The 24708-nt window shown below is 50.7% G+C and overlaps 5 protein-coding genes across 5 annotated transcripts; 3 read left to right on the top strand and 2 right to left on the bottom strand.

Moving 5' to 3' along the window:
- Positions 1–4497: 4497 nt before the first annotated feature.
- On the bottom strand, positions 4498–5151 carry BIRC3 (Baculoviral IAP repeat-containing protein 3; the record flags this gene model as incomplete). Its single annotated transcript, XM_036639558.1, has 2 exons — positions 4498–4523; positions 4578–5151. 2 exons carry the CDS (start codon positions 5149–5151, stop codon positions 4498–4500), a joined length of 600 nt encoding a protein of 199 aa, XP_036494127.1.
- A 633-nt stretch (positions 5152–5784) lies between these two features.
- On the bottom strand, positions 5785–6384 carry CGCS363_v007708 (uncharacterized protein; the record flags this gene model as incomplete). Its single annotated transcript, XM_036639557.1, has 1 exon — positions 5785–6384. The coding sequence occupies one exon, from the start codon at positions 6382–6384 to the stop codon at positions 5785–5787; it is 600 nt and encodes a 199-aa protein (XP_036494126.1).
- A 1442-nt stretch (positions 6385–7826) lies between these two features.
- gatA1 (Glutamyl-tRNA(Gln) amidotransferase subunit A 1) lies at positions 7827–9875 on the top strand (the record flags this gene model as incomplete). Its single annotated transcript, XM_036639556.1, has 1 exon — positions 7827–9875. One exon carries the CDS (start codon positions 7827–7829, stop codon positions 9873–9875), a length of 2049 nt encoding a protein of 682 aa, XP_036494121.1.
- A 2107-nt stretch (positions 9876–11982) lies between these two features.
- On the top strand, positions 11983–12414 carry CGCS363_v007706 (uncharacterized protein; the record flags this gene model as incomplete). Its single annotated transcript, XM_036639555.1, has 1 exon — positions 11983–12414. One exon carries the CDS (start codon positions 11983–11985, stop codon positions 12412–12414), a length of 432 nt encoding a protein of 143 aa, XP_036494120.1.
- Positions 12415–15542: 3128 nt separating this feature from the next.
- CGCS363_v007705 (uncharacterized protein) lies at positions 15543–16223 on the top strand (the record flags this gene model as incomplete). Its single annotated transcript, XM_036639554.1, has 1 exon — positions 15543–16223. The coding sequence occupies one exon, from the start codon at positions 15543–15545 to the stop codon at positions 16221–16223; it is 681 nt and encodes a 226-aa protein (XP_036494119.1).
- Positions 16224–24708: the final 8485 nt, after the last annotated feature.

Below are 24708 nucleotides of genomic sequence, written 5' to 3'. Positions count from 1 at the left end.
CACCATTTGCGACGGACAATGCTAACAAGCCATCATTTCCTCTTCCTCTCCACCACCATCAACACCACCATGCCATGACCGCTCTCTGCTCTCCCCCCAAGGCCGTTAGCCAAAATGGCGAGAAATAGGGGCAATCTCCACACAGGTGAGCTTCGGCCTGGAGTAGCGGCTGATTTTCCCAGACCGGGACCTACGGACGCCGGCCCCCCTACCACCCACCACCACCCCATCCACCCATCCACCCATCATCGCACATCCCTCCGGTCAATGATGCAGGCATCGAGTACCGCCCGTCACGGTCCAACGGTAAATCATCGCCAATAGTCCTCTGTATCACTTCCGCCGCCTGCCTTCGCCATACCCAAGTAGCACTCGACAAGCTACCGCAGTATTGCCGCCAAGCACCGACTCACCATCGACAGATCTAAACATCTACGGTCTGCCTACTTAATTGGCGTCAAGACCGCCAAGAGATCAATCCGCCCAAGCATTGGCATTTCTTGTCGTCCATTCTGCGCCTCTTTTTATCCCCCCAAGACCCCAACTCCCGTTGTCAACCCGCCCCTCCATCTGCCAGACTTCACATCGCTGAAAAAGTCAAACTCATTTCAGCTGCCACCGCCCAGCCGCTGCCCAGCGCGACACCGTCTCCCCTTCAGGCCGTCCAAGATCTTGGAGAACGCTGCCAATGCGAACTCATCAGCCAAAGGCCGCTCGGCCAAACACACGTCGAATGGGAAATCAGTGGCCGACGGCACTCCTTGCAATCATTATTACAATCAACATACGGCCATCGGATATTGCTCCACATCAGTCTGCCTTCCCTGTGTCCCCTAACTCCCCCCGGGGGCACTTCATCAGAATGAACCACATGCAATGGCAATGCAAACATTGGCCGAACCAAGAAAACCAAACATTGCGAAAGACCAACAACACAACACACATTGCCGACGGACGGTCCAGATCTCCCGTAGACCTGCACCACAGCCACTCCTCGCCATCCACTGAGGAGACCATGTCTGGGTGCTTGCGAGATTCACAGAGGGGCCGTTGGCGCCAAATTCCAATCTCGGTCCAGTCCACAGGCACTGTCACGGACGTCCACCTCCAATCATCCCACACGTCCAACTGCCACCCATCGTCCATCGCGCATCCATCCATCAACCTCGAACCAACCGGTCCGATGTCTTGCGCTATACTTGGTGAGTGGTGACCTGCTATCTCGTTCTTCTATGACGACGCACGCTACTGTGCCAAGCTGCATAGCCCTACTGCACACTCGTCCTTCGTATTTTAGACTTTGGCCTTGAGTTTGGGAAAAGTTCAGCGCAATCACGACGAGACCAGACGACCCCAAGTCCAAGTCAGGCAGAATGACGATTATCGATGCAGCAACACATCGAAATGCCATCAACCCCCAAAAGAATACGAGGCACACTGCAGGACGGCCTCCAAGGTCTCCGACGAAACCACCATCCATCCATCCATCCATGGACCATCCCACCCAGGCCACCCGAGTCAGAAACGTACAGTGCGCAGCAGCAGCCTGTAGAAATAAAATACCAACAAAAATAGTGACGGCGGCGGGAGTCAATTAACTCTCTTTTCTTGGGGCCACCTTAAGTTAATTTACGCGCTTTAGCCCAAACAAGACGTCCAGTGGAGCCGAAATTGGCCCAGCACACCCGATTCGACAAGTCACCCGCCTTCATTGGCACCACCTGGAATTTGATGTTCATGCTCACAGTCCACTCACTGCCTACAGTCCAGTTCTCAGTGCAAGGCAGAGACAACTGCCAGGCCTGGCACGACCGTGACTTTGAATCGATAATTGTGGTCTTTCAGTGGACCGACCGACACTTGTTCATCTGCCATGCAGCACCATCATCCAACAATCCTGCTCCAGTCGACATGTTCATCATTGCTTGTTTTTCTTGTTTCTAAATCTATCCTCTGTCTCTGTGACTTCACAGGTTAACAACCAATCGTGTCTCCAAAATAAATCCATCGCACATCCCCATCTCTGGCATTGCTTATCAAACTTCCGGCAGTGCCTGTGCTGTGCCCCGTTGATGTTCATCCCAGCCCGCCAAAACTCTGAAGCGAAAAAGTCTCGCGTTTGTCCCTACTGCCTCCCCCTGATTGCCCGGGTTGACGCTGTTATTATTGGCAAACCCGCGTTTCGCCCCTCCACCACCGCGTTTCAATCAATCCAAATCGTCAACAACAACCACAGCTGAGCATTGCATCTCAGGCCTTCAGTCTTTCAGCTCCTCATCCCACCCGTCCCGCTGAACCTCCCTCGAACCAAACGCTCCTCCCGCGGCCTCCTCGCAGCGGAATCCCCGGTCGCCGCCTCGCCTCACCCGACGTCTCGTTCCATGCGCCGACCAGCACCAGCCCCTGGGTCTCCCCCCGTAGCCAGCACGACGGCCGCCCCTCAAGTCCGTGTCAAGTTGATGGGGTCGCGCTCAGTCGCTCGCTGATCGAGATTTTTTGGTCGTTGTCCACAGTGTGCTTGCTGTGCTTGCGGTTCCAGTGCCCGACGTCATCGGTGGACGCTCCATCTTGTCAATCTTCATCTGCCCAGCGTAGCGTTCGTCCCGCCGCCGTCATTCGTGTCGTCGCACCGTCCGTCCATCGTATCGTATCGTTCGCGATCGTCAAAGAAGGGGGGGAGGGATGTCCCAAAAAAACAAGAAAACCAAAAAATGCTTGATTCCACTCAGCCCTTTTTTTCGTGTATCTCGTCTCGGCGAATTAATCTGCGTATGCGACCCCCGTAGACCCCCCGAAAGTATGGCTGTAGAAAAGGCGGCGCGCGAATCAATCAATCACCATTTGCCGGTGATCTTGAAGTAGGCCTTGCCCACGCCGTAGCAGACGCCGTCCCAGACCTCGTACGTCTCGCGCCAGACTGTCCTGAGCGGGTTGCGCCCCGAGCGTCCGTGTCGGTATGTCTGGCTGACGGTCGTCATTGTTTTTTGTGTGTTGTTTCCCGTTTGTTGGTGGTGGTTGATGATGGTTTCTTGGTGGTTTGTGGCTTCGACTTTTCTGATGACTGCCTCTCTCGACTCTTTGCCTCAAGATCTAGATGATTTCTTCAACGACCTTGGCCTGTGATTTATATATGTCTAGGCATCATCAAACATTGTCAGCCTACCTACTCTCAAACAGTCACACACACATCTGCCCGCCGCATCGCCGCCCCGGCCGCAGCACGGCAGTCAAGTCACGAGCCACTTCACCTCCCGCTCCCGCGCCGCAGCCACACAGGCACCCGACAAAAGCACACTGCAGCCAAAAACTCCGCCGGCCGTTGCCCTCCACTCCCCTGACAGCGGGTTCCACTGTAGCGCGAACAAGCAAACCACACGCACCCGCCCGGCGGTGCACCACACCACATGCCCGCAAGTCAAGTGGCCGAAGGACCTCGCCGGTCTCTGTCATTCGTTCGCTGAGAGGTAGGTGTAGCTTAGTACGGATACTTCCATTTCTACTTCTACTTCCCCGCGTCTGCTTCCAGTGTGTGTGGTACAGCCCGACTTCAAAGTGCTGAATCAGGCAGGATGGGCGGCGGGCGGATTGGTGAGGCGTCCGCTGCTTGGTTGAATGTCGCTCAAGCCTGGGGATTGGCGGGTAGGATGTCAAGTCTTGTTTGGAGGATTCGCATGCAATGTGCTTTTGAAAATGTGCCCCCCTCGGTGAGGTTGGCGATCGTCGTTTGACGTCTGAGGCATGTTTGCTACATGTCAGCTCCCGCAACCCCACAAGCCTCCGAATCTTTTCTTCACTTTGAATCGTAAATTTAAAGACTGAGGATGCTGATCTGTGTGAGTTTGGCAACGTGGCTGCCGCCTGCGGTGTCAGTGTCGCCTGCCTGGGTTGACCGCATCTGCGCAGAGGGTCTTGAGCGGGCTTGTCTCACCGCACATCATGGGACAGGTGCGAACACCATTCGCCACATCTACTTTCGACATCACGCAGGTTTGGGGATCTGAGGCTAGGAAGCGAGTGATATTGGAAAGAAGCTATTCGAATGTGTGACTCGACGGATGATTTTCCTTTTCCTCCCGTTTGCCACGCATCCTTCAACCACGTGCAGTCAAATCCTTCAATATCCTCAACATCTGTCCTGTGGACCGTAGCAAGTGTGTAAGTAGAAATTGTGGTACAGCCTCTTCCTCCGTTTCGAACCACCGGTGTGGGTGTCGTGTGGTTCATTGGAAGCAAACCGGAAACGATCCCGCGACTCCTAAAGTTGGTTGGGAAGGCGTGTGATATCTTAGCAAATGTATTGAGCAATGTCGTCATACCGCATCGCGTCGTGGACAAGTGTAAATGCGTTTATCCTGTTGCGCAAAAGTCAGCCTTGCTCTTCTTGCCTTACGAGGTCTTGTGGTGTGACTGACTGTATTTCAGCAAGTGGCGCGGATCAGTCACTGTCCGCCTGATATTCAACGAGAAATGAGGCGAAGTAGTTGCGACTTCAACGTTCTAATCGACCCGAAGACGCTTGTTGCCTATTTGTACATGTCAGCGATGTGTCGAATGAGTAATATGTCGGATCAACGTACCTCTGGGGCTGACATCGGTCACCTGGATGGTGAACTTGGTGTTACCCGCGGTGATGGCAATCTCAACGGGCTGCCTGCCGGTGTCATGGTGAACTGCATTCTGTGCCTGGTTGTCGGCAGGAGCGCTGTCATAGATAGTGACGATGGGCGACATAGCCATCTTGCGTTTGGGTCTCCTGATAGTCTTGGGCTTGGTGGGCGTCTCGGGGGGAGTGGCAGGCCCGTCCAGGGTGTCAGGGCTGCTCTGCTTGGAGGCCTTCTTGCCCTCCTTCTCCATGAGGAAAAGGTTGTGGCGGTCGTCGAACTGCTGGGTGGTGACGTACTCGCACTTGGGCGAGCCTGTCGAGTGCTCGGTGAAAGGGTTGTCCTTCCTTTTCCACTTCCACGCCTGCATCTGGCACGAGAAGCAGGTAACGCTGTCAGATGTCTTGGTTTCGATACCGGTGTAGTAGAAACCTGCTCCAGCCATGTCCTCGGGGCGGAGGGTGTTGATGGGCCACTTCATGCCCTCGCCGTCGCCAGACTCTGAGCCCGTGGTGTGGAAGGTGAAGAGGCGCTCGAAATAGGTATCCATTGTGCAGGTTGTAAGGACGTGAGAATGTCAAAAAGAATAATGAATGAAGAGCGACGTTGGAAGCTTGAAGATCAAGGAGAGACTGCTTGTGCGAGAAGATAGGTTGCTTGAAGCTATCGTGGTTGTGGGAGCGACAGACTGGAGAGTGAGAGGTTTGGAAAAGAAAGGAAACGCTTGTGGGGGCAAGGGTTGGATGGGAAAGGGCAAGAGCAAACTTTTGCTTTCAGTCGAACCGCTTAGAGTATCGAAGAGAAGGAGCGACCTAGGTTGTGAAATAATGTCGAGATGTGCGCCTTCCTGTTTTGCTGATAAGACCTCTGGGGCCTTGCGGAGGAAGATGGGACGAAATGCTGGCAAAAGCAAGCTTCAAAACCGGTAATAAGTACCATGGGTTACGGTGGATGTCTTGAGATTCAAAGAACATGTTGATAGATCTTTCAACTGTTACAAGAATTGTTCTCACCCTACTGGTGCTCATAATTTGGGCTTAAACCTGACGTGAATTCCACAGTTCTGCAATCCAGTACAGATGCTGAAGATCGGAAACCTTGCTGATTAATTTCAATAGTTGCGAGTCGCCATGAACATCTGAGATGACACGACTGGAAAACAAAACTATAACTCCGTGTGTCATCACAACGACGCCCCGAGAAGATCCCCCACTACTGCAACGGTATCTTTCTTCTCCTTAACCCAATACTGAATCGAAGCCAACCCCGTCACAATCACCATGTCCATATCGATACTCTGTGGCGGCACGTACACCTCAAAAGTCGGGCTCGTTCCGTTCCCGTCAGGCTTCCTCTTCCACCTCGCCAACAGCCTCCCATTCGCATCCTCCATGAAAATTGTCCCTGTGGAGCCAGTCCAACTCGACAGCCTCCAGCTGTACCGCACGCCCATGTAATCAAAATCGTGCCCCATGCCTAGATCGTTTCCTTTCATCTTGAATGGCATGCCGCGAAAGACAACATCGATCTTTGAGGAGAGCGAGTGCCGTTGTGCTGTTGCAAGGGCCTGATCTGACATTTGCTGTGCGCGGGGATCGGCGTGGATCACGGCAATGGATTTTTCGTCATTGTTGTGTAGGATGTAGAATGGTGTCGCGAAGCCAGTGACCGGGTCGATGCGGTCGATCGTCGTTTGGGCGCCGCCGAAGCGCTTGTTGATGCGAAGGACTTCGCATGGCGGCCCCGTTGGCGGAGGCTCGTCGCTCTTTTGCAAAAATGGCATGATGCTCGTTGGGTTTGCTACTGATTTGATGTAGAGACTACCGGTAATTTAATGAATTAGTGGTGAGTAGCGTGTTGCAAATCGAGAACCTGTGATGGAGGGGGTTCGGCAATTATTTTATCTTCAACCTGGAAGCCACCGATGTCAGCATACCTGCTGGATAAAAGCTCTATCGGTATTATTCAGGGTAAGACATCCTGCTTGGCGCCCGCAGTTGCCGCTGATAGACACAGCCAGCGCTGCTTAGCCATGCTTGAATGCTGACATTCACTAGGGTTGGTAATCTGTAGGGCTGATGACGTGAAGTGAAGCGGACTTTGGCCATCAATATCATGGAGCTTTTCTGTCGACGAGTTGGAACATGCCTGGCAGCTGAAGACTTGGCATGCGTAATTTGACCTCTGTTTGAAGGCTACCTAGACGGTCCAGTGGCTGGAGAGCCTCGGACTTGTGCTGATTGGACAATGCCACAGTTCAGAGGCTAGGAATTATGTGGCTATGGGAAAGGCTTGTTGCCTTTTTGAGATAATGGAGTGCAAGCTGACACCTTAGCGCGACGATCTGGTGGATTGACGGCAACGACTTGCTACTTCCTAAAACGGAAAAAAGTCGGTTCTACGCTGAAATCAAACCTGATGTTACTGAAGACTCGACGCAGAATAGGTTGTCTTCTCGTGAGCAGCCAAGATCTAGGCTTCGTTGACGAACAAGAGAATGGAAGGATCTTCTTAGGCAATCATTCACGAAACCACAGCCGCAGCCGACATTTCGTCTGTCGGAAACTGGCTATGTCTCTTATCTACACGTATGGCTCTACTTCTAACACACGATTCTTCGACTTGGCGAATTTGATCCTAAGTCATGTTTCTCAAAACCGCTAAAATCTTGTACATGCCTCATAGCTGAAGACGGCGTTGATGTAGACATGCATGGCCCACTGAGTGAAGTTGCGCCGCCCACTTCACGGAGCTGCGCAGCCACACTTGAAATTGCCGCAGAACAATCGTATCAGCCTTTATCAAACAGGCGGTCGTATGGGTGAATCCGAGCATTTCGGACTGCGTCCCGATATCGATGGATATTTCCGGGTCGAAGTAGCGGTGCGCGGAAATTCGCGAGACTCGGGAATCGGCGCTGACCAATTAGAGGCTGTGGATGGTGGTGTTTAGCACGATTTGGGCATTTTCGCTCCCAAATCCGGCTCGACCTTCCCTCCCTCGTCTCCACCTTCAGCTTCGACATCGTCTCGACATTCCCTCCCAGTCACTAACATCAGTTGGGCTTCGCGAGAGACTCGCTCAAGATGCCGTATAAAATGGGTGATTTGGCAGAAATCTTTCGCTCAAGGCTAAGAATTGTTGCATTTCCAATTTCGGACCCTTTGAATCATCGGCAATCGCTTGTTTCGTTTGCTCAGGTTGAAATCACCGGCACCAACCAAGATGACATTCTTGCATACTCTCGACATCACGGAGGCAACTATCGGCCAGTTGCAACATGCACTGTCCACGACAAGATTGACAAGTGTTGACCTCGTGGCACGCTTCCTACATCGCATTGGAAAATACGACTGCCGAGGCCCTCTCCTCAACTCGATCTGCGTCCTCAACCCTAAGGTCTTTGAAGAAGCTCAAGCATCAGATGCCTACCGAGCCTCGGGGCAGCCGCCGCGACCCCTCGAAGGCATTCCTTTCACCATAAAAGACAGCTTTCAAGCCAAGGGTCTTACAGTGGCCGCAGGCTCACCAGCTTTCGAACACCTTGTCTCATCATCTGACGCGGCAGTCGTGAAGCTTCTACGCGAGGCTGGCGCCGTGCTCATTGGAAAGACTAATATGCCACCTATGGCTGATGGTGGCAGTCAAAGAGGCCTCTACGGCAGATCTATCAGCCCTTACAACCCGGAATACCTCTGCACCAGCTTCGCTTCCGGCTCATCTTACGGATCTGGCGTGGCTACCACGGCGTCGTTTGCTCCCATTAGCTTTGGCAGCGAAACCGTCTCATCAGGTCGAGCGCCGGCCTCGCACAATGCTCTCGTTGCTTACTCCCCTTCAAGAGGGCTCATACCTTCTCGAGGACTCTGGCCGTTGTATCCCACCTGTGACGTTGTCGTACCCTACACCAAGTCAGTGGCAGATATACTCAAAGTTTTGGATGTCATTGTCGTCGACGACAAGAACCCGAGAGGCGACTTTTGGCGGGAACAAACAACTGTTCCTGTCCCCCAGGTTTCAGACCTTCGTCCTCGTAGCTACAGCAATCTCATGGACCCTGACTCGTTGAGGGGCAGACGCATCGCCGTTCCAAGATGCTACATCGGAAAGCAGACGTCGTCCGGCTACTCGGTAGCTTGTACAGAAGCCACACGTCTACTGTGGGAACAGGCTCGAGCCGATTTGGAAACGCTAGGGGCGACCATAATTGAGACGGATTTTCCCATGGTCGAAAACTACTCCAAGCAGGACTTCCCAGGACAGGCCGCCAACGTGCCGGGAATGCCAGACACGTGGATGGATACCGAGCGATGCCAAATGATTGCCACCGCATGGGATGATTTTCTCAAGTACAACAACGACCCAGCCTATCCGCGCCTAGAGACCGTGGATAGCCGAAAGATCAACCCCGGATTTGCGCCAATGGATGACCCTGCAGAGTTCACCGAGCAACAAAATCACGTGCGATACGAGGAGATGATTGACTTTATTCGCAAGCGGCCCGAAAAGATCCAGGACTTGCCCGGATGTGCCGAAGCGTTGGTAGCCTTGGAGGCCGCCCGCAAGAGAGACTTGGAGGATTGGATGGACGAGAACAAGTTCGACGTCCTCGTCTTCCCTACCAATGGTGACGTCGGAAGGGCTGACTCCGAGGAGAAGCGCGATTCAATGCTGCATACGCTGCAAGATGGCGTGAAGTATTCCAATGGCAATCGCGCGATGAAGCACCTCGGTGTGCCGGCGGTGACGGTGCCAATGGGGACTCTATCTGACAAAAAAATGCCCGTTGGCCTGACTTTTGCTGGAAAGGGCTGGAGTGATAGTGATCTTCTTCGATATGCGTATGCATACGAGACTGCGACAAGACGCAGAGAAAGTCCCCCAGCCACGCCTCGGCTGCAAACCGACGTTGTACAGCTTTCCGGGGGATCTTTGCGCGGAAGCGTCAGTCCGGACTTGAGGATCGAAATCCTCCACGTAGAGAATGTTTCTGGAATAGGTCTGGAGATCCGAAAGATTTTGATCAGGGGTTCGGTTCGTGCGAGCGATCCTGCTGTGGTTACCGCAAACATCCAAGTATATGCCAATGGCGAGCTGTCTTCCCCGGTTGAGATCGACGGGGACAGGTGGGATTGGCAAGCTGAGTTGGAGCGGGAACCTGTGATGGAGAAATACACGACTCCTGGAAAGGTCCCAAGGGATCAAATCATGTTGGTGATTGTGGCTAGAACTTCGAATGGGAGATCGGCTGGACAGTTGGTCATGGTTGATTAATGTAGTTGTTCTGACACGCCGAGATACCCAACGACTGGCTCCTCGAAAACAGATGGGTGGCAAACATCCTTGCAAATATCATTGAATAAGCTTAATTGTGGCTACCTAGCGCTTGCACTTCCGGTTACCTGCTCGGGTCACTCTCTGACCCTGCTGACCAGGGGCCTACTACTCTCGTCTCCTTGAGAACCCTTATGATCAAGATCTCTGACATCGGCAAGTGGGTAGCACCTGCTAGATCTGGGAACTCCGAGTCGGTTATGCATAAGAGTGGTTCATCCCCTCGGTATCCCACCGGTCGATGCATCATAGTAATCCCAAAGGAGCATCCGATATATCAGTCTTGATGCAGAATGATCGAAGCAGCCAATGACTGCTATATACCACCGGCAACCCCGCTCTGGAGACAGACTCAACATTGGGTTTGGTTCATCTGATAAGATTAGATGAGATGTGATCGACAGGATATCCCACTGGCGGTGAGCTTGGAACTGGGAAGCTTTCCGCGAGAATGAGTTGCCTCACGCCGGTGGGATCAGCAAGTTTGCCTATAAATGATGGACTGTTGCGCCAAGTGATCGAGTTTGGTCTTCTCGCTCAATCAAGCTCAAGATACTTCATCAAATCCCCATACCGGTTCTCTCGGCTCATCACCGCCAACTCGCAAAAATGCAGTTCTCTACCCTCACCACTGTTTTGGCCGTCCTGGCTGCCGCTGTTCCTGCCATTGCCGCTCCCGTGGCTGAGATCTTGGAGCAACGCTGCACCGTTGGTGGAAGTGAGTGATTCTTGAATTATACTCGAAGCTCTCCTGTTGTCACCCAAAACGGCTGGATTTCTGGTCGTAGATGTTCGCGAGAACAAATGCTGATTATCTCTTGAAACAGAGCCCTGCACCAGCAACGGCGACTGTTGCTCTGGACACTGCCAGATCACCATTGCCGCCACCTTCTGCTCCAACTAAGTCACTTGGCTGAAGTATCGGAAAATTGAGGGAGCAAGTTGAAGCGAGAACTCGGAGCGTGAACGAAAGCGCCTTCAAAGTGCGGTTGTACAAATTCTACCTGTCAAAGTCAGACAACGCTAGCGTACAATACCCGAGGACAATAATACACAGATTTGTGGCATGCCACGTTTCTACAAATGACTTTCAACTTGTCTTCGATGAGACAGGATGTCGTGATGAAACTGACCTGAGATGATTTAGCTAAATGAAATGCGAGAAGATCTGTTTATCTCGGAATGTGACTTCCCGTGGTACCGGGAAACGGTAATTCAGCACTATATAATATTGAATAGGGCCTTTAATGATACCAGATATTCATAACTTAGCGAGCTGAGAAATCGGAAGATCTAGTTACCACGTGATAAAGAGCTTTAGTCCTCGTCTTGATGTTCGTCGCTCAGAGTATTGAGCGGTGTCATCAAACCGAACACCGACTCTGTTATCATTTGCGTATTCAATGGCACGGATAATTGTGGGCATCTAAGTCAATTTTTAGCCACCTTGGTGTAAACAACAAAGACGATGAATATTTCTTCCCTTCTACCTTTTCTTCTTCGCAGTTCGCCGCCTGGAGGCGCACCTTGTTGACTGTCGTATGACTCTCACGGTGAAAGAAATATTCTAAAGACGATGAAAATCCATCTATGTATTGACACCTTTACGGAATGGATGCACGTGTCTCTCCCCCACCCGCAGTCTGCTAATAAACGACGCCGTCTACTTTCCTCAGATAAGTTCCGAACAAATACTTCAGGATTAACGAGAACCCAAAAGAATAAAACTTTCCTGCAATGCGGTAAGAATCTGCTGTCGTAATATGATGTGACGCATCACGTGAAGCGTAGTGCACTGAGAACCTGGGCAGTCCGCAGACACAATCCATGCGCTTAAGATCTTGTGGCGTGTGAATTTAAATTTGTGTCTTATCCGATTCTCCGTCAACGACCATAAATATCGTCGTTTGCAACACGTGTAACCACAACTCTTTCCCTCCTACATCTATCAGCCATTCTGCATCCACGAATTACTCCACAGTACATCTTCCCTCACATCAGTCCTTTGCTGACGGGACTCAACAACAACCTGTCACGACTTTTCACCATGCCCAACCCCAGCCCCACAGATCAAGCCATGACAGTCGAAAGGGGTCCTTGGATGGGAACGTTTGCAGCATCATTCCCACTCGATCCCAAATGGGATATCATACTTGGCAATCTCCCTGTTTCTATCAGGGACAAAGTCGACATCGTGCGAACAGCACTTCACAAAGATATTGGTACTGAACTGGAAGAAAAGTTTCAAACCAAGTCCCTCCTCATAGCCACAATGGCTCATGGAGACCTGAAGACGGGTTCTAGTATTAATGCGCTTACCGTCGGCGCCTCTTATGATGGCCTGACCGTGGGAAAGGTCGACGGAATCATGCAGGTTTTAGCTGAGATTCTGAAGCGCCACGGCCTAGAGGATGATCTTCAAGTCATGCTAGTACACTCAGTTATGGGTTGGTCTTTGGGTAGTCTGCCTATCTACTGAGGAACCTCTCACATCAGTGTCACACTCAGCGAAGGCTTCGACCGACTTACGACCAAGGTGAGAAAGTCCGCACTCTTTGTTTGATTCTCGGCACTAATCTTATATGGCGCAATTGAAATACAGTCATGACCTTGATCCTTCGCATGGTATGTTGCAGGGACCTTGCTGTGGAGGGTTGACTCACAAGTCCCGAAGGCCTCTTCGTCGTGGGTGGTTTGTTGGATTTTACAATTGCAAGCTGGCATGTTTAGGCGAAAGTCCTGTGTCATATTCTCCCTTGTATGCTGTGATGCCGCGCTTCAGTCCAGCTGACTGGGACACAAGACTTTATCTTTGAGACACTCTGCGGTGAAACCTCTGACTCTGGATTTCCGATTGTTGCCATCCCCGCATCCTAACGTCTGAATCTGCAGCGTGTCACTTACAACGCGGTTTCTACTGGTTGCGGGGAAATGGCATGTTTGCTGTCATTGACTTGTCCATCAACGCGGGCGTCGCCACTCGCAGTTGCTGATGTTAATTAAGAGACAGATATCATGCATGTACCACCAGGCTTACTGATAGGATGACATAAGATTCATGAACAAGTACTTATTAAGCATCATCACATGCATCCAGCGGGTGAACAATCTGCCCGATCCAAGATCTTGACGATTATGACTAATATGCGCTCAAAAACAGATTTGCCGACGTCGACTGAATCATGGTGAACAAAAGACCGCACGGCGGAGGCATCTCCGCTGCCGGGACGGATCTTGGGAAGCCGAGCGGCACAGAGGCTAGAACTCCTCACGGGTCTCGGCAAGTGCCAGTGTCGGGAGAGGTACGGACATAAAATCGCTCAATTTGTAAGATCTTTCGGACTTATTGCGAGCGACTATGAGAAGAAAAACTTGCAGACTGACAATGAACAATGAAATCGCAAAATTCTCGTGAGGGGAATCCAAAAGATCCTGGCGTTTCTACCGGTTGCATACCGGTTGCCGCCTTTGAGCAACGCCACTGTAAGACATTTCTCGTTACATAAAAGTACCGGCCTATCAATTTTTGCTGCGCCCTCTTACAATGCGGCTCATCCCATTGGCGAAAGCCGGCCGTCTCCGCTGGATGGATACAGCTGCAAGCACTTTTGGCCAGAACGTCGTGAGACCCATCGCCAGCTGCCGACATGACGCCAACGCGCCGTCACGCATCCATCAGGACCGCTGGGACGAGAGGTTTTCTGCCCGGCTGACGGCGTGGGAAGCTGGCGGCGGGACGGGAGAACTGGGCAGAGGAAGCGGGGAGTACCACACGACCAAGTCTCTCAGCTGTGCCGTGTGCCATGTGCTTGGTGGCTTGGAAGTGGAAGAGTGACCTGGTGTCTTGGTTCCTTGGAAAGTTTTGACGAGCAAAAAGCAAAATAACAGCTGGCACAAAAAGGCGCCCAGGCTTGGAGCCTTGTGGGACTTGCCGTGGACCAGTGGGAGCGGTTTCTGAGGAAAAGTCTACTTCCTTTGGTATCAAAGTACGGTTGCACCGCATCTTTCTGAGAAATCCGCCCTGACGATCGCTGCAAAGCTACGTTGTCGTGGCTGCTCCAAGGCTTCTGGATGCGAATTCTCTCGTTCCGACTGGATGGACCAGCAAGTCCGGTTCTGCGGGTGGCCCGCCGACTGTTCCGCGCCGAGTCAAGCGTCAGGGCTGGAACCGCGTGGCGTCAGGTTCCCACGCTCACTCCAGGCCCTCTGTTTCGTCCGCGGCTTTTTTCCTTGCTTCTCTGCGTTGTTTCCCGCTGAGCGGTGCGCCGTGTACCTGCATGATCCATCTGTGCCGTCGTTGATCCGCCGTCCCGTCAGCCCAAGTAGAGGGGAAAAGCGACATGCAAACGTGTCTGTTGGCGGACGAGCACATGACACATCGCACGCATGTCCGTCCCATCGCCATCCCATGTCCGTCCCATGAATCCTTTGTATCGTCCGTCCACCGACAATTCAGCAAACCCTTCAACAACCCACTACCGTGCGTGCCTAGGGCAAGCTACACACAAGCACCACGCAAACCAACATGACTCCCGTGTGCCGTGCCGTCCACCACCTTTCCTGACTCCCGTAGCCCCCGCTGTGCCGCCTCTTTGGTCCCCCTTTAGCTCGTACTAACAGTAACTAGGCCTTCCCTCGGCTCCTTTGGGGCTTGGGCACTCCCTTGTCCGGCGCCCAAAGAACGTTTGGTTCCTGGCGGTTCCTGTCACTAAACTCTATTCGGTCGTCCGAAGGGGACCCATGAGCGATTTTCACCCCTGACAGCGCGCATCCTCCTTTCCCTCTTGGGCCTTGGCCATGTTTCCTCATGGCTGATTTCCCCGAAACCGTTCACAATGGGCTTGAAAACTCAACCTTCTCGAGGGGCGTTCCCGGCCTAGCGTTGCGCTCTTCCACCCCCTCAATTAGGGCTCTGACAACTCTGTTTGTGACCTTGTTTCTCCATGTTGCGATGGATCACCGCAGCGTCAGGGACGTTTCCAGTGGTTCCACGACTTGCTTGTCAGATTCCTGGCACTTTTTGATTGACCAGCTCGACCCGACTCGCGCCTGCGGGTCGGGAGGCACCCACAGCCTCGGCCCTCGCTGACTCTCTCAATCTCACTTTTCCCCCAAAGGATCATTTCAGCCGACCGTCATCATCGACTGCGGCGTAGCTGTGGAGTCGCCGACGCCTGCTGCGTGGGTCTCCGTAGATGGACCGAGCATTGGACTCTGGTTCGTCGTCCGTGTGGGTGACATCTCATCTCCCCTGGGTACAACGCTGTTATTCAGCTTTGCCATCCGTTCGTTTTGCAGACATGGGACTCTCATATATAAGCTCCCCCAGTTTCATCTTCTCCAGGATGCTTCTGTTCTGATCACCAACCAACCATCCTTACTCTTTCTTCTCTTCCTCCAGTCACTCCCTCGGCCGGCACCGAAAGCTCTACAGATCAGGAATCACTCCTTGATACCAACTACTAGCTTCACTCCTTTGCAAGCATACCACATCCAGTCTTTCTGAGAAAGAATCTCATACCTCGATCTCGAGCTTTCAACCCCGGCAACCGACCCATTTTAGGAACAGATTCAGATTTCACATCTTCCACTTCAACAACAGCCAATATGTTCGCTACCGCTTTCACCACCATCCTCGCTGCTTCGGCCAGCTTGGTCTCCGCCGCTTCCATCCCGATCCGCGACTCTGGCAAGGCCGGTACCGCGGGCATGACCCCCCACGACGCCTTCTCCTCCTCCATCGGCGTTCTTGGCTGCAAGATCAACACCAACCGCGTCGCCTACTGGCCCAACTCCGTCGGCTGCGACGACATCTGCGTCAAGGTCACCAACGGCGAGCGCTACGTCCACCTGCTCCGCATCGACCAGTCCGGCGGTGCCTACGACATCTCCTACGACGCCTGGAACTACCTCAGCACCGGCAAGGGCGCCGCTGAGGCTCCCAGCCAGGGTGGTCCCATCTCCATGGAGTGGGAGGCCGTACCCGCCAGCGAGTGCGGTTTCCTCCTCAAGGACAACGGCAAATTCCCTCTCTCTGCCGCCAACAGCATGAACTACCTTGCTTCCTGCCTGGCCCAGCCCAACAGCTTCGTCGCCAAGAACTACGCTCTCTACAACATTCAGAACTCTGCCTGCACCTGGGGCGTTGACGAGCTCTGCAACCTCGACCTCGCTGTCAGCAACCAGGCTTCCTGCCCCAGCGGTCTCGGCGTCACGACCGCTCTCAAGGACCAGCCTGTTACCAACATCGCTTACGGCACCGGCGTCGCCGCCGTCGCTGTCCAGTAAGCGCATTTGCACGGGATGCAACCAGGATACCACATTATGATGCATACGATCTTATGATACTTGTATATATATTATAGAAAGGCTCCGAGCAGGGCCATTTGTTCGCAATTACAGAAGTCTTTCACTTAATCCTTGTGCTTCGTAACTTTTCCATGTGAATGTGAAATTGATCGATGGTTTCTTGATGTAACGTTGAACAATGTCACCCTTGTCTGTCGCCAATTCAGTGTACGTATCCGTACAGCGTCGACGTGCCAATGTTGATCCCAATCCAGCGCCCTTGGCCCAAAAGCAAAGCGAAGTCGGTTCGCTCAGCATCGGGAAATAAAGTCAAACGTCGTCCCACCCAACCTGGAGGTGTGATAGATCATCGCCGATGGCCTGATACTTGCTTCTTGTTGGGATTCTAGCCATCCATGCGTCTTAGCCGGCAAGTCTATGAACTAAGGCAGCTTGAAACGAAACTGGCATCTGACTGGTCAGCGTAATGCGACTCCTCATGCAGGTCAGCCGCGCTCGATGGCGACAGAAATACCTCGTAGGATTTGCTGTGCCGCTCAATCAGACGTTCTAGTGCCTGTTTTATCACTCTGCAGTGCATAACAGCCGCGGCTGCAGCCCAGTTGAAAAAAGTAAGATATCAAAGCGGTTGCATTCGCGCCAGCCCCCAAGATGATGCCATAAAAAGTACAAGGCCATGTCATATCTCTAAGACATTGAGACAGACTTGCTGAGAATGCGACACGACTGTGGAGCCACATGTAGAACCATGTTGTAGAGCCAGATTTAGGGACCGCCTGAGTTTCCTGTGCTAGAGCGACTACTCTTTGCCGCCGCCGCCATCGTCGCCGTCGTCATTACTATCCCCGTCGCTGCTATCGTCTTCGCTGCTATCGTCGTCGCTGTTATTATTGTTATTATTATCACCTATACTATCGAGGACGATAGGAGTAATGAAATATACGTGAAATGTACGCAGACACAGGAGAATGAGGCGGTCTCTAGAATAGACTGCTGTTGTCTCCATTGACCAGAGTGAACCGCACGGCATACGGTCTCAGACTTCAGCGTAATGCAGAACAGCGCATTCATAGACTGGAACAAACTATTAATTATCCGTCGTAAAATTGGCGTCGAAGATGCTAGGACATTATAAGAACCCCACCCAAGCCTCGGATCACCCCCAACCTCGGATCAGCGCACGTGCATATAAAACAGCTAAAACACTACTTTTTCTAAGTACTATATCTCTATAAACATAGGTATAATAATTATATTAAAATTATATATAGTAACTAAGTACTATATAAAGCTATATATTTATTCTTTTTATTTTTTTTAGATATATTTCTATTTACTAAATATTATTTAGAAAATAGAATAAAATGTTAAGGATTTATTAGTAATTACTAGTAAATCCTTAATACTATAGAAGTCTATATAAAACTTTATATATAGATCTAAAATTAGTAACTATATATATTATTAGTACTTTATATACTATATTAATTAAATATAATACTTATTTATAATATATATTATATTTAGTATATTTAATTATAAGTTTTATATAAATTTCTATAACTTATAATAAAGCTCTTTATTTATAGTATTACGTAATAATATAATATATAAATAAACTCTCCTAAGTTTTCTAAGAATTATAGTATTTTTTATATAATTTAATTACTAATACTTATAGAGTTATAAGTAGTATAAAACGCTGAGTTTTGCTGTTGATTCGAGGTTGGGGGTGATCCAAGGCTTGGGTGGGGTTCTTAAAGAATATCTTTCCTTCTTTTGAAGGCTATCCAACGTTCAATTCACATCAACGAGAATACCTGACAACCTAGCAAACCTTTACCCATGATTCGCTGTCCATGATCTGACTTGGCCTCAAAGATGCTACTCCCACCCTTTCGTATGTGCCCTGAGTACGTTGATCCAAGTTTTCTATGAGCTTCCGTATGATCAGACCGTGTGAAATCTGTACCTCCATGCTATTCTCATCTTTGTCACAGCCAATGACAGCAAATAACAGTTCATGAACCTCGAAATCGTCCCCATCGTCAAATATGGCGCTCTTCAAAAGCTCAGCTTTTGAGAGCTTCAAATCCTTGGCCAGGACGCGTACAACTGGAGAACCGCTGGCAGTCCTCATGCCGGTAAAGCCCATTGAACCTCCGGACGCCTCGCCGATGAAGGGACTTTCAATGTCATTTGTCCATTTGACACTGTCGAACTTAAGATCCATGTACCTGATAGCGCCTATCTTGGAGAACCATGACCAGCTCGGCACGTAGCGGCCTGATGGCTGTGCAATGCTTTTCATTGGCTCGGCTTGATCTCGCCTCCAGAGGAGCCCGCGATGCAGGTATATCGCAAACAGTCCATATGTTGCCCGAGTTTCGAAGGCTCTTGCCAATCGCTTTTGAAGACCCAGTATAGCGACTGCTCGGTCTGATGCATACGAAAAGTCCAGAGCAGAGTAACGCTCGTATAAGTCCTGGATTAGCATCTGCCGGCCATCCTTGTAATGGTTGAGCGCTGAATGGGGGAAGTTTGCGTCGCCGAGGAATGCGGCCTTGGAGCTAAACGCACATAGTTAGTAAATTGTCCATCATCTCTACCGGTGGAACTCACTTGTAGAGACGCCTCAAAGTCTCGCAGCGGACGCCTGCTCCGCACTCCCAATACACCTGTGTCAAGGTGTAGTAAATAGTGCGGCGTGAAAGCGCTCTTTCCTGGAACACCCAGCCGCGCTTGCTGATCTCTCCGAGTTCGACATCCCGGTGGAAGTCATCGATGGCTGGGCACACATAAAGAGGCTGCTTGCCATCCGCCTGAACCTGAACACAGGCCCGCGAGGGTCTTTCTCCCAAGAACCCGTCTAGGGATGATTTGGCGGACACTGCGCTTATGGTCACATATGCGGAGCTGAAGACTTCTTCCATCTTGGAAGACTCCACTTCCCAGTCTTGCGCATCGTCCTGAACGATACAAATAGAGTCGATCCAGAGATATCTGACCCCAAGGCCTCGGGTAACGGTTACAGCGTCTTTGAAATTCTGGGGGAGCCGCTCAAACTGGATCGATCTCTGCAGTTGGCTGATATTGTCTTTGTAGAGGCAAAACCTTTGATGTTTCTCGAGTTTCCCCCAGCAGTGACTCAGAGCAACGTAATCAGAAACTGGCACTGAATCGGATGGCACAAGGCGAAGTCCATCGCGTACGTCAATGAGACGTGTCGGCAAACTAGTGACATCGCGATACTTGCTGCGGCGGCATACCTCGTGAGACGCATCGGAATCGCATGACCTGATCCACTCGCTCAACAGGGTGAACTGTTCAGGACTTGCCTGAGTGGGGAGCATCGGTAGGCCTTCCTGCGCCTCGCCTCGGGAGGTACTTCCTGATTCCATCGTCAATAATTGGATCATGTGATGGACTATGCGGAACATTCAAATACCTGGCGGTTTGTAAATCGAGAGCAGATCCGAGCCATTCTCTACGCGTATTGTACCGCGCTGAAATTGTAGTCTTGACAACAGCGGCATGTATGCCCGTTGAAGAGCCTGGCGGACGAGATTGCATAGTCCACATCCCTGTTGAAATGCCCAAGGTCCAGCTGAAAAGGACATCTTCATCGCGGTGCATCGATTGCATAACCTCGTGTCGCCACCCCGGCTTGGCTGCAACTGACGCCAAAGAGTGGTCTTAGAAATTTCCGCTGCAAGGTCCTTATCTGGGGTCGAATCCCATACATCGTTGAACTCGCTTTCTAGCTGGTGCACATTAGCTGGCCGGTATCTTGCCTAGACTTCGGAAAGGCAACGCTTACGATCTAGAGTTGGTTAGAAAGGGTACTTGGGTTCTTGGAGGCAAGCTGGCGCGTTGCGCAGTTATTGGTACTTACTATGTTCTACGTGGGAGGAAAGAAAGGTGATAGTTAGCAGTGGTCATTTGCGCAAGCCATCCACTAAGACTTTACCTACATACTTCAAGGTCCCTTGTCAGTCTCAAGAACTTTTTTGGGTGTAAATCAAGGCTAGCTTGCTCTTACTTCTTGATAATCCGCCTTGTTTCGGGGTCGCTGATCTGATGGAAAGAGCCCACCATTGCGTTGGAGCCGAGGACACCTGGACGACCGCAATGGAATGTACCACGGATCTTCCAATCGCTTGCTGATATCGTCAAGGAGTGCCTCTGCCTCGTGGGCGGTCAAACGGTGTGCCTCGGACGGAATTTGATCATTTGATGGATTAAAGACTAAAAGTTGACGACTGATAAGATCAAAAAGGTCTCCATAAACCGTGTTGCGTGGGCAATCTTTTCTCATAATACCAATGCATTGTTTCACAACCGGATTTATGCGGTATGTCTTGGTCAAAGTTGTGGAACTGGAGACCCGTTCCCAAAAGAAGTCGGGCGTGCTTCGTTGAAAAGTTTCAACATCGTCGTTACCGTATGCCAGCCATATGAGCAACTCGAACATGACACAGCCCATTGACCACATGTCATATGATCTTGAGCGAGGCGGATTGCTACGATGATACTGCTCTCCATCCGTTTCTGGGGCCTGGTAGCGACGAGTGCCCGTTGGTGTCGTGGTTTGAATGACGAGCTCCTCTCTCTTCCTGGTGTCAGCGTCCAGTTGGTGAAATGTGGCTAGGCCGAGATCAGCAATCTGAAGCTCGCCTTTATTTCGTGCATCCTTGAACCATAGTATGTTGTCGGGTTTCAAGTCGCCATGTCGGCAGTTGGAGTTGTGCAGCTGGCCGAGGGCAAAGAAGATACCCCTGAATTGACTGACGATCCACTTCATCCCGTCTGGATCGAGGGGACCAGCCTTCCAACATCTCCAGCAGTTGCTCAGGCTACCTCCCTCCGCCCAGGGGAAAAGTAAGCACTTGTCTCCGTTGATTTCGTAAGCAGCTATAGGCTTAATTAGATTTGGGGTCGTGTTATTCTTGAGCGCATCGAGGTTCTTGGTTTCCTTTCTAAAGAATTTGGCGAGATCTGCGTTGTCATTTGCCTTCTTCACAGCAAGTTTTATTGGAAGCTTTCCGGTACTCTACCACTACTTAGTATCAATTTTTGAGAGAGTGGTTAAAAGGCTAACTTACCGCACTTGATCCAGGAAGGCGTATGTGCGCGGCGTGCATCTCGTAGCAAGAGACTTCACCGAAGAACCCCCTACCCTGGGGCTTGAGAGGAGCCGTCATGTAAGGCATAATCGTGCCTGGAGGAAAGTTGAAGTAGAACCCCGCAGTCGTGTCGAAGAATGGCACCGCAAGTTGCCACTGATATCGTTCGAAAGCGTCGCGCACGGTACGGGTCCATTCTGGTGAGAGAAGACCTGTTGAGCCTTCCGGGGATTTGATCGAGGAAAGTGTCCATCGCCGTGACTTTCGATCAACAACGAATTCAACAGGTAACCATTCATCCGTAAACCCATTCGCCATCAGCTCTCTTAACAAGTATACCTTCTTGTCTTTAAATGTTGACATCAAGACGAGAATGAGAAAGGTCTTTTGAGCAAGTCTGGCGGCAAATTCAAGTAGTTCCGGCGCATCCTGGACGACAGCGTCTTTCAATGCTCCATCTAATTTTTCATACATGACCATTTCGTATAGCCTGTTGCGAGGTAGAAACTTCTGTCTCTCGTGGTTGAACTCAAACCTGGCGTCGATCTCCTCTCCTAGCTCATCACATGTGTACTGGATCTCACTCATCGTCTCTAACATACCACTTGAAAATAGTAGTGAATAATGAAATTTCAATCGGGAGAGACGTTTCTCGATTTTGCGTGAGGCTGGTAGAAAAGTATCAGTGTTGCTGTAAATTTTGTTATCTGGGCGAATAGGATAACTGATAAGAAATTAATTGATTGATAGTAAAAACAATCTTGAAGATGACGATGAACGATAGTAATGGCTGCGACAACGAAACTAGCAACGACGACGACGACGACGACGACGACGACGACGACGACGACGCCGACGCCGACGCCGACAAAAACAGAAACAACAACAACAATAGATATACAACTACCGCGTACCTAGGTTGAAACCGCCAGTAATGGTCCGCACGAATAGCAAAACTCTTGATTGTATTTTTGGCGTTTAGGAAGCCTCTGAGATACTGTGCGCCCTGGCTTTCAGCTTGAGATTAAGTACTTAATCTGCGGCGTTGTTTCTGAGGCACAAATCGGTGAGGGGAAGGCTCATACACGTCAAGCGTGGCATACCACCAATGCCACTGAAACTGCCAAGCAGTGACTGTCTGATAGGAGAGATACTTAATACCAGTCTGGAAAAGTACAATGCCGAATCAAAGCGCGGGATATTAGATGGCATTTGGGAAAGGTTATGAAAACCAAGGGCGCATAGAAGGAACGACGTTGGCGAAGTCTTCGCGTTAATAAGCACCCGAGCCATTCGCCCAAGATTTCGTAGGATGAAATATGTTCTCGGGAACCTATTACCAGGTTGTTGTCGGTCTCTAGCGGACAAGATGCTTTAGATCGACGGTCCATCGTTGGAGGTGGCGGGATGGTAAGGTCGCCTCTGTGGGTCGCAAGTTCAGAAGGCAACAGAACAGCAGTCAGCCTACAGGATGCCTAATCTGTCTTGGAGCTGGTTGCATGTGAGGCATTTTTCTAATTTCGGCAAGACACAATCAGGCTGTGGAAGTGCAATACGCCACTACTTTGACACAGCCATCTTCACTCACCGAAGAGTTGCATGCATCCAACCAGTCATACGTCACTGCCGCTGGCTGAACTAAGACCAATAAGCCTTATCAACCGCGGCATTGGTATGTCTGGACGACTGACTTCGTAATGTTGATTTCGCAAGGTCTTATAATAACTCCGTCGCCGGTGAGTTTTCGCGCATGAAACAATCCCACCGCTACGATAAAAAGTACCATTTTATTTCCTTTGTTTCCACTTGGCATTTTCGACTATGTTCGCGATATCACAGCCAGACCTTGAGTTCGTCCGGCAGGATCAACATGTCAAGGTTTTAACGGAGCATCACGACCGCATACGCCCGCGAGACTTGTCCAGATTTCTTTCCTATTCTTATGGAGACAATAAGTTCAAGATATTTCTGAAAAGAAACATCTATATCATCTATGTCAAGCAAGAGCCGGGGACCGAGCAAGTGGACCACTTGGTACGACCCTAGAAATGCGTTCTGCAAGCGTTTTACTAATCAGACCCCGCGATAGTCCACAGGAAAAACAACCCAAACTCCAGGACCAGGAGAGCAGACTTCGAAAATCCTCGAGTCACAAGATTACCGTCAAAGGCTCGAAGATGTCGGCTTGGCTGAGAATATTCTGAAGATGACTAGGGTGGCAAAACTTGAGGCGTAATCCCAACTGCACATGTCCAAAGGCAGTATGAGCCATCACCGTCCTCGTTGTCATCGTCATCGTCGTTGTCGTCATTGTCATCGTCGTCGTCGTTGTCAATATCCGTAAAGCCAGATCCCCAACACAAAAGTAATGATAATAAAAACCAAAAGAAACGATTAATACCAGAAAAGGTATTCTGGAGATAACAAGACTTTCGTTGCCCCGGGCGGGGAGAGTTCCACAGGCGGAGTGCACGCGTACGCAGATCACTTTCGTTAAGGGGGGCCAGAACGTGGGCGTTGGTTATTCGCGATTGAGCACATCTCAGGCATAGGCAACATTTCGTATTTAAGAGGAGGCCTAAAAGAAGAATGCTCGTCAGATTTCTTTCTTCAATGCAAATTCCGACACAAAATTGAATCCCCGATCGCATTCCTGAACGATGAAGGACCTCTTCCGAATGCGGGATCGAAGCAACGAGGCATCCAAGACAAGGCAACCCTTGGCAGTCAGATTTCAATGATATACATCTCCACAGGCTCGTTTACCTCGGCTGGTCTCGGAAGAGGGGCAGTGCATCTTAAATCGGCTGATTTGTTGCGTAATGTCGGGCTTAAATCAATCGATGGTGCAGTCGCACATGACCCAGATGACGCGCGAGGTTGTGTCCAAGATCTGTACCAAGCCGCTAGGTCACCAATAATAAACAAATATTATTTGTTGAGGTACATTCGGTATTATTTGAGACACCGAAGATGAGGCTAAAGACCATCAAGTTCGGGGGCTGACACAAGGCTCTCTCTTCATCAACTCGTAACACGTGCTAGGAGGTATGGGGCGAGGTGCATTACTGACAATCGGTTTGGAGCCCCAAGTAGCCTCGAACCAGAACCATCCTTCAATTACACTCCGGGAACCCAAGCGAAAGTGTTTGTCCGTTCTCGATGACTTTTTAGAAATCAACGCGGTTTCTCCCAAACTTACCTAAAATGCGAATCTCCTGGACAAGTACCGGGCATCTATCACCTGGTGTCACAACAGACTAACCATTCAATGTCGGCCGCCTCCGAGGTTAGTCACATCTTCCGTCAAGTCTTTAATCTTCAGAGCCTTCTTGCAC

The sequence above is a fragment of the Colletotrichum siamense genome (assembly GCF_013390195.1).
Source record: "Colletotrichum siamense strain Cg363 chromosome Unknown KSG_Cg363_contig05, whole genome shotgun sequence".
Lineage (NCBI taxonomy): Eukaryota > Fungi > Ascomycota > Sordariomycetes > Glomerellales > Glomerellaceae > Colletotrichum > Colletotrichum siamense.
The sequence above is the reverse complement of the archived record's forward strand: the minus strand, read 5'-3'. Positions and strand labels throughout refer to the sequence as shown.